Here is a 13,732-nt window from a genome sequence, read left to right as displayed (position 1 = left end):
TTGTCTGCAGACCAGAAACCAAAATGTAAGGCTGAGGAAGATGAGATGAGACAGATCCCTTATGCTAGCATCATTGGTAGCATCATGTATGCTATGATTAGCACAAGGCCGGATGTGGCACAAGCTATTTCAGTAACAAGTAGATATATGTCCAACCATGGTAAGGAGCATTGGGCTGCACTGAAGTGGTTGATGAGATACTTGAAAGGAGCATCGGATGTTGGTATTCTGTTCAAGGGAGGAGAAGACCATGAAGGGGATGCTTTGGTTGGCTGGTGTGACTCTGATTTTGCTGGTAACTTAGACACCAGGAGATCTCAGTCTGGGTTCCTATTTACTTTGTATGGATCCGTCATCAGCTGGAAAAGCAGCTTGCAGGGAGTGGTTGCATTATCAACCACAGAGGCTGAGTTCATGGCTATGACATCTGCTGTGAAAGAAAGCAAGTGGCTAAAGGGGATTTTGGAGGATTTTGGTGTAAAGCAATGTAGTGTGAGCATTGGTTGTGACAACAACAGTGCATTGAGCTTGGCTAAGCATCAAGTATATCACGAGAGGAGTAAGCACATAGACGTGAGGTTGCACTTCATTAGGGAGGAGATTGAAAGAGGCAATGTGAAAGTCTTCAAAGTTCACACTTCAGAAAACCCGGCAGATATGTTGACTAAGCCATTACCTAAGGAAAAGTTTCTGCTATGTTTGAAACTGGTGGGACTGGAAAGGAGGAGTTCTGGTTGGTGACTCCGCTATCACAGGTGGAGTTTGTTGGTAGATTGTGATAGCTTCGGTTTTGAGCTCGGCTGTTGAGTTCGGTTTTTTGAGCTCGGTGATGGTGTTCGGTGTCAGAGCTCGGTGTTACGAGCTTAATCGAGTTCGGTGTTAGAGTTCGGTAGTTCGGCACCAAGTTCGGTAGCTCGGCAGCTCCGTGGTCTGGAGAGAACGATCAAAACATGAAGAAGAGTTCGGCTGTTATAACAACTCGTTTCAACAGCCGTTGGATGTACTTAGTTAGTCATGTTTAATCCTGACCGTTAGATGGAAAATAGCCGTTAGTTAGTTTTGAGCTTTTAATAGTTTGTTATTCTGCTTTATTCAGTAATTTTTTCATCTTCCGTTTCTGGTGAATAAAATTCTCTTTCGATTTCCAAGTCTTGTTTTTTCCTCTCCCAACATTCGACAATCTGTAGCTAGGATTAACAGGCGGCGGCGCGTGAGCTGGGGTTATGGGTGAGGGCGAGTGGGGGAGTGGTAGAGAGTCATTGTGAGCGGCGGGCGATGGAGAGTGAGACGGTGGGTGGAGCGGCGGCGCGTGAGATGGGATTTTGACGGATGGGGATGGAGAATGTGCGGTGGAGGACGGCGAGTGGTGACCGGAGGAGACAACGGTGGTCAATTTTTGGCCGTTTTCGCATCGTTGGTCGTGGCCGCTGATGAAGAAGAAGGGGCCGGATCGAGTGAGCTTGAATTTTGAGTAGCCATTGGTAAGGGTGTGGATAGGGTTTTTCTTGTTGCATTTGTTGTAGTCGTCTTCTCCAACAACAAGAACAGAATCGTTTCCCTTTTGGTACTTGAAAACTGCCAAATCACACGTTAAAAATATATACTTTGTCAATCGGTATTTGGTACGTACATAGTAGTTCATGATGATGGATCAAGGAAACATAACTCGTTGACATTATAAAATAGGTCATCAGTCATCACCAGTCATGGCTAACATTGGATGATGAATGAACACGGAAATGAAACCCTAAAGGAAAAAGGAATTCAAAAGGCCGGGTAGACGATGAGGTCAATCGACCCTTGATTCCACATGGATCCGTTATTGTTATAGTTTAAATATATTTTTTCACTTTACAAGAATGAGAAATTAGGGTTCAAATCTCACTTATAAAAAGATATTTTGAATGAAAGAAGGTTGAAAGGTTGAGCCGATAGTGGAGTTGATCGACCCTTTATTCCATCTGGATCTGCCATTGTTATAGTTTAAACATGTTTCTTTAGTTTACAAGAATGAGAAAATAGGGTACGAATCACATTACCAAAAAAGGTATTTTGAATGAAATGAGTTCCAAATGCAGAGGCGAAAAGATGGGTCAATAACTTCATGACTCCACTTCGATGAGTCATTGTTATAGTTTAATGATGTTTCTTTCATGTACAAGAATATGGAATTAGGGTATGAATCTCCTTAAAAAGATACTCCGTATTTTGAAATCAAATCATAATTTTAGTAATAAATCTTGTTGATGACCCCAAACATTCATACAAAGAGAGTGAGAGTAAAAATAAGAAGAGATTTACCTAGATCATCATTGACTTGGAATCTATGTTTCTGAGCCCAATGGTTGTACTTTCCCAAGGGTAAAAGAGTCCAACCATCGTGTTCGCCCACGTGATAAACATGATTATGAGCAAGAGACAAATTTACTACAAATCCAAACAAGAACACAAGCAATAAGCTCAATGTAGTTGCACAAACCACCATTTCTCTATTGCAAAATTAATTAAGTTTCAAAGGATTGGTTGAGGATTTGAGATTAATGGTGTTTTGAATGTAGAATGAGATGAATTTGTGGTGAGGAAGTAGAATAGTAGTATTTGAAGTTGGAGGTAAATTAATGAATCTTTACCTTACTACAAAATCCTATTTAGTTGTGTTGATTGAAATAAAGTTTACATTAATATAGTATTACCTTTGGTAGAAAACGATTTATGCCCGATATTTATTGCTTGACTTTTGTTTTAATTTGATTTTATTTGATCACTTTAAATGGGTATGTAGTTATGAATATGGCGTTATATGCATTCATCAATATTTATTGAAGATACAAAATAATATTATTTAGAATCGAGAATGAGGATTTGGGACTTTTATGGAATGGTTATGTATATTAGTAAGTTAATTTTGATGGACATATCAATTAAAATGAAATCTATCATAAATCAAGGGATTTTCAACATTTATTAAGGGACAACAAAATTTAAAAATATTTGAATTTTTTTTATACACTTTTGGAAAAACAAGTGTCAATCCATATGTAAACCAATTATAGAACTAAATTGATTATCCAAAAATATTATTTGGGCTTCTATTTTACACATTAATCACTATACAACCAAAGCTTTAGGCCCAATAAAAAAGAACACATTTAGCCAGTTATACTATTTTCTGGACATGAAGCCCATCACACGTAGTATATATCAATAATCAATATTAGTATTACAATATAATTTATATAAAACCAAGCTTGTGACAGAAAAAAATCTGATCATCTATGTGTATTATATTGTTGATGTTTTAAACCAAGCCACGATGATTTCTATATGAATAGACAAACAAATCAAATTTAATGGTTTTTGCTGCTGATTTCAAATTTGGGGAACAGACAATAATTTGACCAAAATGTATGGTTTTTTAACTGATTTTTTTTTTGTGTACTTATCAACTTCAAATAGTAGCTTTACACATTATAAGTTTAATTACAAAAATACTTTACATTTTTGTGTTATCTATACTCCTTCATTTCTATAAAAATAGACCATATTTAATTTTCCGTCCGTTTCATAGAAATAATCTATATCCATTTATGATAATCTTTTTCTTCTTCTTTTTTTACTTTATCAATTATGAGCCCCACCATTTACTACACAATTTTAACTACTAGTAGTAGTTTTTCATTATTTTTTACTTTATCAATTACACATTAAAACTTGTGTTAATCCTAAATGACCTATTTCTATGAGATAGAGGGAATATAATTTGTTGGAACCAATTGCTCTTGTTGGTTGATAGTAAAATTTAAGTATCTAGATTTGAACAATCACACCAAAAGTTATACTTATGTGCGTGTATATATAGAAATAATTGATAGATTTGAACTCTCCCTAATACTAGAGAGATAACAAATCAAATGAATGTTTATACTTTATAGGTACTTATAACAATTATCATATACTATATCTTTCAAAAAAGTGCAGCATTTACGATAAAATAAAGTTGTCATCAATATATACTTAATGAATGTTAAATTCCTATAAAACAATACAATATACTACCTCCGTCCACAATAATTGTCACTCTTTTCCATTTCGACCCATCCCACAATAATTGTTACACTTTATTTTTACCATAAATGATAAGTAGGTCTCACATTCCACTAACTCCCTCCCATTTTATTATAAAACTAATATAAAAAAATGGGTCTCATATTCTACTAACTTTTCCTACCAATTTTTCTTTACATTTATTAAAACTCGTGCCCACAATAAAAGTGACAATTATTGTGGGACGTAGGGAGTATTATTCAACGGCAAAACACAAAATATCAAACTAACACTCCACAGAAACATGTTTAACTAATTATTTTTTTTCTGAAGTAATCCTATTATCTTTCCCAAATTGAATTGCATTCAACTTATTGAATAACATGTGAATATTAAATCCACATATTAAGGGAAAATTTACTTGTTAGTACTCCGTGTATACTAGACTATTAGTCGTTCAGATAATTCATGTACTTTATTGTTGTAATTACCAATAATTTATGATTTTTCCACTAAGTTATTTCAAATCATTTTTGACACTTTACATTTGAATGTCACTTAAATTATTTTTTGTCACTTTAATGTTTGCATAGATTCAACTTATTTCACAGTTAAATTAAATTTTAATATACGAGATAAAATATACTACTCCAAATTAAAATCTAGATTTTAAATCATGAATATTGCTAATTTCAATTGTGCCACACCTATTGTAATTATAACACAATTTCTTAAATATTAAACGTAATAATTTCACAATCTTCTAAATTTATCAATATAAGCACAATATACGATTTCAGTCTTTTCAATTTGAGTAATATAAATAACATTCAATATATCAACTAATCAAGAGTGTAAAAATTTAAATTATTAATTTAACAATAAAGTAACATTATAAACCTTATTTTAAATATTTACTACTCCCCCTAAAAAAAATCTGAATTCGACGAAATAGTCTTCAATTAATCTTGACTTCGGATTTACCAACAACCAGTACAAAACAGACTGAAATAATTTCAGAAATTCAGAAAATTGGATTGGAAATTCAGTCAGTTGAATTAATTAATGATTGGATTATATGTTCATTTCTGGTTCAAGAAATTGACCGCATGATTTCGTTTCCAACCCAAATACAAACGATCATTGATTAATTTCCTCCCCTTTTATTTTTCTTTAGTTTATAACTACCAATTCGTTAGGTTGTTAAGCTCTCGCTTTCTCTTGTTGCCGATCGGTGCATTTCATCCCTTTTCTTGTTGTGTTTGTTGGCCAGCAACCGGTCATCATCTTCTTGCTGAAAAAAGACTCGATTTTTAGGCTTTTCGAGTGATGGGCTTCGGAGATTTTAGTTGAGGTTGAGAAATTGAGCTCAGCTCCCAAATGGGTGTGATGAAAAGGTGGAATTTTTGGGGGGTTTTGTTTCGGATTGGTTTTGGGGTTTTAGTGGTGACGTGGCCTGTGAGTGGTTTGAGGCCTTTGAGGCAGAGGCGGCCTTGGGGTGAAGAGGTTAGTGCTGTATTTGTGTGAAATTTTTGGCCTTTTCATTTGTATGTTTTTTGTCTTTTGTAATGCTCTGTGTTTTTTGTTGGAGGGAGCTGTGTAAACTGCAAAATGTTGTTGGTTATGAATTTTGTGTGATGTATTGTTTTTTGATTGTGATTCTTGTTGATTGATAACATACATTGTGCTTAGTGAACTTCCACAGTCAAAGTAGTGTAGCTGTGAAAAGTATAAAAGGTTAAATTTATGAATTGTGATGGTGGTGATTTATGAGGCTGTTGCTGGTGGAACCTAAGAAAAACAGATTTTTTTTCTTGTTTGAAGATTTTTTCTTGCTAGAATTAGACGAAACATACCAAATTATGTTTCCCACCCTATAGTTTGTCTTAATGTGGTTCAGTTTAGGATTTACTTTTCATAAAGCTTTCACATCATACGTGTTGGCTTCTAATCGTTTTGACATTTTTACTTCTTGCAGTGGCTTCCTATAGGTAAGGAAAAGCAAGAATTGGGGCCGTTTTCTTCTTGGAATATAACAGGGACCTATAGAGGTTTGTAATTTGAATCCTTAAACGATCATTCATTTGCATTTTATTGATAATTTTCTGGCTATTCTATCAGTATTGTTGTTGATTCGGTTGGATTTAACGAGCTACTTGAATCCAGAATGTTTCATGTCGTTATCTAGTAATGCGCTGCTCCCCATTAAGTTTTCATTACCTAAATCTGTTAATTTGTGTGGTGCAGGGAGCTGGAAGTTTCCAGATTCCGCAAATAGCTCTTCCAAGTTTGCTGATTTTAGGAAGTCGAGTGGCAATTCAGTACTAGAACTAATCAGTACACCAACAAAAATAACCGGTGTACACTATGTGCAGGTAGTTTGATCATACATTAACTACCTGGAGACGTGAGATGAAACAGAACTATTAGATACCCGATACAGATCATCTGCTCGTTTATTGGATGAGTGTGTTCATTTTGGAAATTGGAATTTTTATTTGATTCCCGATATAGACCTTCTGCTCAGTCATTTTTGAGAATTTTTTTGCTTCTGCAAATTCTGATTTGCGATATAGCACTAGTTTAGCTCTGTTGTATTTTATTATCTGCTGCCTTGCGACCCGAAAAATCTTTGATCTCCAAGAAGTCTCGATGTCTCTGATTCTTGCCTTCAAAAAGGATTTTGTGAACTTGGATGATATTTGGTGTCGTGAACTTTTTAACTCCTTCTCTTTCTCCGGGTTATTTTTTCAGTATCACATGTTCCTATTGTAATTTTCGTCTTCAATGCGATGTTCTAGGGAGTTATAATTTTCCATGACGTGTTTGACAACGAGAATGATGTTCGCGGATCTCAAATCAGGGTAGAGGGTGTGTATATATGGCCTTTCCGACAACTAAGGATGGTGGCTAACAGGTAGCCTCCTCTATTAGTCGATTTCCACTACTCTGTTTCCTCTAAATTAAAATTAACTGCTGGCCTTAAACATATATTTTAATCCTCTCATTGGATATTTCTGCAGCGGAAAAGAGAGTGAGTTTGGGCAGGAAGATGACTATTTATTGTCGAACCCGTATCACTTGGTAATCACTTTCTCGAAAACATTTCTACCCTTCCACCGGTATAGCATGATGGTTATGTTTCTTCTCATATGCTGCTTCAGTTTAATTATTATACGTATTCAACCACTTTTTGTATGGCATCAAGTTGAAATTAAATACGTGTACTTTACTCTTCATTAATAGTTGTAATTACATACTTAACTGTCTTAGCTACAATTTTTGTGTTGTCGGAGGTATGCATCCAGTGTTATAGATTGCTAATGTTGGCCTTTTTCTTCTTAGTTCAGCTCGGAGTTTTCTCGTCCCAGGTGTTTCAGGAATCTCCACGAGAAAAAATCTGGAAGAGGAAACACTGTATGCTCCTGCACGATATTAAATTTCATTATCAGTCATTATATTCGTTGAACTTTTTCCTAAAACTGCTCGGCATTCTGTTGTAGCCCCAATTTACGAAATGGAGAAACACTGCAACATTGAAATCTCTGCGCAAATTTCACGAGTGTCTTCTAAAAATAATGGTAATAAGTTTAACCGAGTTTTGGAGTACAATTTTCGCTGAAAAAACGTGTTAGTCTATACAAATCTTAACCCGATTTTAACGTTTCTTATACTTAGGTGGAGATCAAGATAAGTATTATCTAGAAGGACTAATGGAGAGCCCTTCAGTGGATGACGACATAGATTGCTTCTCGCCCATGCTCCTAAATGCGACTTCTGTCAACGTCGAGGCCTACTATAACAAAGCAGTTAACTACACTTTGATGGTCACCTTTGTATCCTTTATCGATAATTGATATTTATCCAGGAGAAGAGAAACGATCTCGTATTGTTACGACTCCTTTGTTGGATTCTTTAACCTTTTCATGTGCTAGATATCTTTCCTCGAAGTTCTGTTGTTGATCCGGCAAATGGAACACAGCAACACCCAATCCGTAAGTTCATGCTCGATACTTGATGATTCGGCTTTTGTAACGCTAACTTGATAAAACGTTTCCAGGGGGCTGCCAAAGTTTCGCTTGTGATGATCGGTCATCAGGCGATAATGGATGCTTATCTCTGCCTTCTGCATCTCACTGCCGGAATTTTAGTCGGTGCGCTTATTTTATTCGGGCACCGTGCATCCGAATGCACACAATTTTGTGCCTACTTTTGAAGTTATAGTCGTTAATAGCCTTTTGGAGTAAACGCGATGTTTGCTCGTTTGCAGAATCTCTATTTAACCCTTTTGCAACTGCCGGGTTTTTCAAGTTCGTCGTCTTCTCAATATTCGAAATGCGGTACCTACTTGCAATATGGAAGGCGAACAGGCCATCAATCAACGGAGAGAATTGGGAGGCGATGAGGCGCGAGCTCTCCGTTCTTTACAGTCGTTTTTGTAAGTAACTTCATCAATTCTCATCATCTTGTTGCAAGAGACGACTTTAATCGGATGTTTCTCGCATCTTTCGCAGACGGGATCCTCTTGGGCGGCATTCTTGTTATGTATGAGTTTCACAATTTTCTGCGGATCATCCTTCTCCTCCTCCACTCGTTCTGGATTCCGCAAATAGTGATTAACGTAGTTCGTGACTCGAGGAAGCCGTTGCATCCGCATTACATCCTAGGGATGACTCTAACTCGAATTTCTATTCCGTTATACGTATTCGGCTGCCCACATAATTTTACGCGAATAGAGCCCGACCGTATGTGGTGTATCTGTTTAGCCCTTTTTATGGCACTGCAAGTCTTCATTCTTCTCCTACAGCATTACCTCGGATCCCGTTGGTTCATTCCTCGCCAGGTTCGTCACATTCGTGTACGTGTTCGTTCGTGCTTTCGTGCGTGATTTGGTTACTGATTTCTGAAATTGGCAGATTTTACCGGAGAAATATAGCTACTATAAGCGGTTCCTGCAAGGGTCGAACCACGCCACGGATTGTGTCATTTGCATGACCGCGATCGACCTCAGCCAGCGCTCGAACGATTGCATGGTGAGCCATAACATCCTCTTCGCGGCGTTCTGGGATCACGTCTTCTTAATCGCTCTGTTGTTCTTTTCAGGTGACGCCGTGCGACCATTTCTTTCACGGCAGCTGTTTGCAGAGATGGATGGACATAAAAATGGAATGCCCAACCTGCCGCCGTCCCCTTCCGCCTGCATAGAAATTGTCGATTTTGTTACTAGACGAAATCGAGCTGCTAGCTAACTCCCGTGCAAACAGACGCACCAGAACGTGCCTCAACGACGACCTCCGAAGGCGACCGGGCAGTGTATGCTGTATGTAATAGAAAGACAGCAAATGTAGAGTTCCAAATTTGGTTCTAATTTAGCCCAATTTTAGGTAGGTTAAAGTGACAAAATGCATCAAATGTTTGTTCTTTTAAAAGGTGAGAACAGCCTGTTTTAGAAACTGCAGATGTAAATTTCTCACTATCTTCTGAATGTATATATACTTACATACATACATGATAATTTTTCTCACCTTAAAAGGCAACTATATATTTATGAAGTATTGTTAGCATATGATTTAAGAGAGAGTAATACTTATTTAAGTCATGAATTTGGTTAAATTTTGGTAAAAAATGGAATATTAAATAACGAAGTTTTAGTTTGTTGCATATATATCCAATTTGTATGCAAAAACGATATCTTTTGGAGATGCTTGAAACGACGTTGTTTAATTAATATAAGTATATTCTTTCTTTTTTTATTTAAATTAAACAACATCGTATTATACTGATACTGCATAACTAAAAAAATTAAAATTTTATAATTTAACAGCCATTCCTTTCGTTTTCTTAATTTAACTTAAAGAACGTAGTCTTACGCATGGACGAGACAATTGAAAAAAGTTAAATTTTATAATTTGATAGTCTTATATTTTCAAACGTTGTGAGATTGACAAGACCAAGACAAGATTTTGTGATTTAAATGCTTCAATTGAAAAAAAATTAACTTTATAATTTAATACTCCTATGTTTTCAAACGTTGTGAGATTGACAAGACCAAGACCAGATTTTGTGAATTAAATACTTTTATTTAATTAACATATCTTATTTTGGGGGGATAAGAGTACATATATACAGATTGACATAGAGTTGTCACAATTTATATTTTACTAGCTAGCATTCAATGCTACTAATTTGCTACCTGTTCAGAATTTATTTGAAATACAGGTATTAATGTACGTGTAGGTATTTTGAATTGAATTTAAGTGAGAGTAGGTATTTTAGGACATATAATTAATTGCGTGGATGAAATGCTGAATTGGTTGAATTCTATTCAATTTATTTTGTCAGACCAAATTTACTAAAGTCACAGTATTGTACAAGGTAAAAGTTATTGAGAAACAGTAGTCAGGTTAAATAAATAGTAGGATAATCAATTTAGAATTTTTTTTAATAAAAATTATCAACATACAGTATTAAATTTGAAAACTGTGCACTAGTAGTGAGACACCAAAATGGCATTGATTTTTTTCTCCAAGAAAAGTTTCAAATATATTGTGAAAAAATGATTTTGTCAGCATACACCAGACCACTCCGTGCTTAATGTTTTTTTGTAAAATTTACTAACTCTTCATTACAACAGAAAGAATCGTTAATGATGCTATTAAGGACGCTAATTTATGTTTTTAATTATACCACCAACGCTTCATAAAGTGTCATTATTAGTGTTCCAGTTAAAATTAGAGGACACAAATGAAAACGTACTTAAAAAGAAAAATAATTAAGATAATTTTTCCTCAACTTAGGACGTTGTGTCCAAAATTGTGATTATTTAAAAAAAATTTGAAATGCTACTAATTGGGTCTCATTTTTTCCTTAAAGGATAAATTTTTTGTTGTGCTTGTATCATGCATTACTTATAGGTTCAGTAATAAAATTCATAATTTTTATGAAAAAATGAATATTAACTTGATTTCAACTCTCTATGTATATATATGAATATGATTATTATTATACGAAGGAATGTGATCAAATGCAAACTCCAAATACTGTACAAACTTCAAACTATGATCTGGAATGTTAGAAAATATCAACAGATGATAAATAACAATAACAAAAAAATGTCAACACAATGTCAACGGTTGATGCTGTGTTGAAATTGTGTTGAGATTGTATTGACATTGTGTTGACATCAAAATCTTGAAATTTTACAGTGTGTTGATATTGTGTTGACGTTATGTTGATACTGTGTTAAAAAGTTTAGAGTTTGTACGAGTTTGCATTTTATGACTACTATTATATGAATTTGTCATATTGTTTGTTTTGGTGAAAATTGCGAAACTCTTGCATTTAGTAACTGCACTAAAATCTATAAATGAACTGAATAGGTTCACCATCAAATTTGCAGTTTTACTAAACATAGATTTGTATTTAATCTCAAATGTATATTTTCTATAAATATATAATGCACGCGAATTGTAATTAATCTTTATCATCTATTTTTCGATCGAATGAATTTTTGTATACTTCAATTATCCATTTTAGGTGTGGATTTTTTTTATTGAAAAATGAACAACAATTTAAAGGTCGCATCACGATAAATTCGAACTCGAGACATTGGCTTCGAACTTTAACCTTTTCATCTCTAGAGCAACACACATGCATAGATGTGGTTTCATTTTAATTGTAAATGAAATGAATCGATTTCTACACACGGTAAATAATATCACGAACTACCGATAGCTTTGATAATAAAATTCGTAGTTCGTACAAGAAAATAGCTTCAACATATAATGCTACTATGATTCAATTGAAATTAATCTAGATCATCTATCGTCTCTTGACAAATTATACCACACATTGTCATATCCTTTAAAAGACAAAAGCCTCGAGAAACATTAGGCCATCCGCAACGCTGTCTCTTATCCGTCTTTTAACCGTCTCATCTCTTCACTATTCATGTGCCCCACTGTACTTTTCATCTCATCTCTTAACTAAGAGACATCACCTGCAACCCTCCATCTCTTAACCATCTCATCCCTTAACTATTCATTCAATTTCATTTTTTATTTTTATTTCCAACAAATTCAATTAATAAAAACACACTTCATTAACTAAAATAAAATAAAATTACAACTTAAAATTCATAAAAAAAACACATAATTAAAATCCTAAAAAAAATAAAAATTACATAATTTAAAATACAATTTTATAGAAATTGAGTAGAACTACTCCGCGGCGAATCATCCCCCGAAGGCGGTGGCGGTGCACTCAAGCTATCTGGAGGCGGAATATCAATTTGTCTTGCCATATACTCAATTCCGGAAAGATGGGCTTGATATTGGGGAGGCTTCATGCGGGAAGTGTCAGCCATCGTGGCGGTCAAGTACATGGACAATAGGCAGTTCTAGCCCGAGACCGAGCCCGCCTGGCTTGATTCGCCTAGGCCCCTACTCCCTCTAGCCGCCTTCGCCGCCTTGGTCTCTTGCGGCTAGGCATGCACACTGTTCGAAAACCGCCGGTTCCGGTTCGGAACCGGCGGTTCATGGTTCAAGATTTCAATGAACCTGAACCGGTCCGCCAAGGTCCCCGGCGGTTCCGGCGGCGGTTCAAAAAGCCGGTTTTTGGCCGAAATCACCGGTTCCGGGCCGATTCAGCTGTTCGTAAATTTTTTTTTCTTCTCGTAAATTTATAACTACATGATACATCTCCATCATCTTTGTTTATATTAGTTTATATCTTGACTATCTTCTATTATTATAATTTAACAACAAATATAATTACATAAAGTATTATTCTTTAATTCTTTATCATTATCGATTTGTTCGTGTATAAGTTTATGTGTATGTTAACTAATAAATACCATCATACACATTAAGAGAATAATTATTATACAAATTGTATTAATCTAGCGATAACTATAATATGAATAATTATTTATCTATATACAAATCATATTATTCAATAAGTGTTTATTCTTACCTATCAAGAATATATTCACAAATAATAATTTTATTTATATAAATTATACTACATCTATTAGAATAACAACTATTATACAAAATCATACTATTAGTCTACTACTAATATATAAATATATAAACTATATTATACCACTAAACAAATCATTTTTAGTTATCTATTTTTATCATTATTATACCAATTATATTAACTATTGTTTTTTTTCACATTTTAATCAATATATTGAGAAAAATTAGCAACATACTTACATTTAAATCCAATTATTTGAACACGTCCACATTCTATAAATATACAAATTATTAGCAACATGCAACATTCAAATTTAATTAAACTATTGTAGTTGATGCTATTATTATCTATAAATTTGTCTTAGAAAAAGAATCATAATAAAAATAAAGAAAAGTAGAAAACAAAAGAAAGTTGTGTATCCCACATTGGAAAAAGGATGAATGAATGATCTAAACATATAGTTATAAAAGAAACTTCAACATATTTTGTCCCACATTGAAAGTAAAACAAAAAATATTCAAGGATGTCTCTATAAAAGAGAAACAAGCTAGAATGGTTTCATAAATTCGCAAGCCCATCAAATATATATGAGCTATTATGAATTTCTTGTATTCATTTATTTGTAAAAATTATTTTTAAATATAAAAATCAATTTTTATAAATAAAAACTATATTTTTTTAATTTCGGTTGAACCGCCGGTTTAAC

General features: G+C 34.3%; 2 protein-coding genes across 2 annotated transcripts; one reads left to right on the top strand and one right to left on the bottom strand.

Moving 5' to 3' along the window:
• Positions 1–1,078: 1,078 nt before the first annotated feature.
• Positions 1,079–2,485, bottom strand: LOC121759130 (early nodulin-like protein 1). The gene is made up of 2 exons (XM_042154626.1): positions 2,302–2,485; positions 1,079–1,575 (listed from the first exon to the last, which is right to left on the bottom strand). Exons 1-2 carry the CDS (start codon positions 2,483–2,485, stop codon positions 1,079–1,081), a joined length of 681 nt encoding a protein of 226 aa, XP_042010560.1.
• Positions 2,486–5,068: 2,583 nt separating this feature from the next.
• LOC121759290 (transmembrane E3 ubiquitin-protein ligase FLY2-like) lies at positions 5,069–9,596 on the top strand. The gene is made up of 14 exons (XM_042154824.1): positions 5,069–5,550; positions 6,023–6,095; positions 6,292–6,419; positions 6,846–6,961; positions 7,068–7,128; positions 7,395–7,461; positions 7,548–7,625; positions 7,723–7,880; positions 7,980–8,039; positions 8,105–8,198; positions 8,315–8,482; positions 8,559–8,887; positions 8,961–9,077; positions 9,148–9,596. Exons 1-14 carry the CDS (start codon positions 5,425–5,427, stop codon positions 9,247–9,249), a joined length of 1,677 nt encoding a protein of 558 aa, XP_042010758.1. The 5' UTR covers positions 5,069–5,424; the 3' UTR covers positions 9,250–9,596.
• Positions 9,597–13,732: the final 4,136 nt, after the last annotated feature.

This window comes from Salvia splendens, chromosome 12 (genome assembly GCF_004379255.2).
Source record: "Salvia splendens isolate huo1 chromosome 12, SspV2, whole genome shotgun sequence".
NCBI lineage: Eukaryota > Viridiplantae > Streptophyta > Magnoliopsida > Lamiales > Lamiaceae > Salvia > Salvia splendens.
The sequence above is the reverse complement of the archived record's forward strand: the minus strand, read 5'-3'. Positions and strand labels throughout refer to the sequence as shown.

What these genes read in the sequence shown, in the direction of transcription:
- LOC121759130 (XM_042154626.1), bottom strand. Translation starts at nt 2,485, where the DNA reads ATGGTGGTTTGTGCAACTACATTGAGCTTATTGCTTGTGTTCTTGTTT. An exon ending in CCAAGTCAATGATGATCTAG is followed by an intron (nt 1,576 to 2,301) that starts GTAAATCTCTTC and finishes GTGATTTGGCAG; the next exon opens with TTTTCAAGTACCAAAAGGGA.
- LOC121759290 (XM_042154824.1), top strand. Translation starts at nt 5,425, where the DNA reads ATGGGTGTGATGAAAAGGTGGAATTTTTGGGGGGTTTTGTTTCGGATT. An exon ending in ACACTTTGATGGTCACCTTT is followed by an intron (nt 7,881 to 7,979) that starts GTATCCTTTATC and finishes TTCATGTGCTAG; the next exon opens with ATATCTTTCCTCGAAGTTCT. An exon ending in AGCGCTCGAACGATTGCATG is followed by an intron (nt 9,078 to 9,147) that starts GTGAGCCATAAC and finishes TGTTCTTTTCAG; the next exon opens with GTGACGCCGTGCGACCATTT.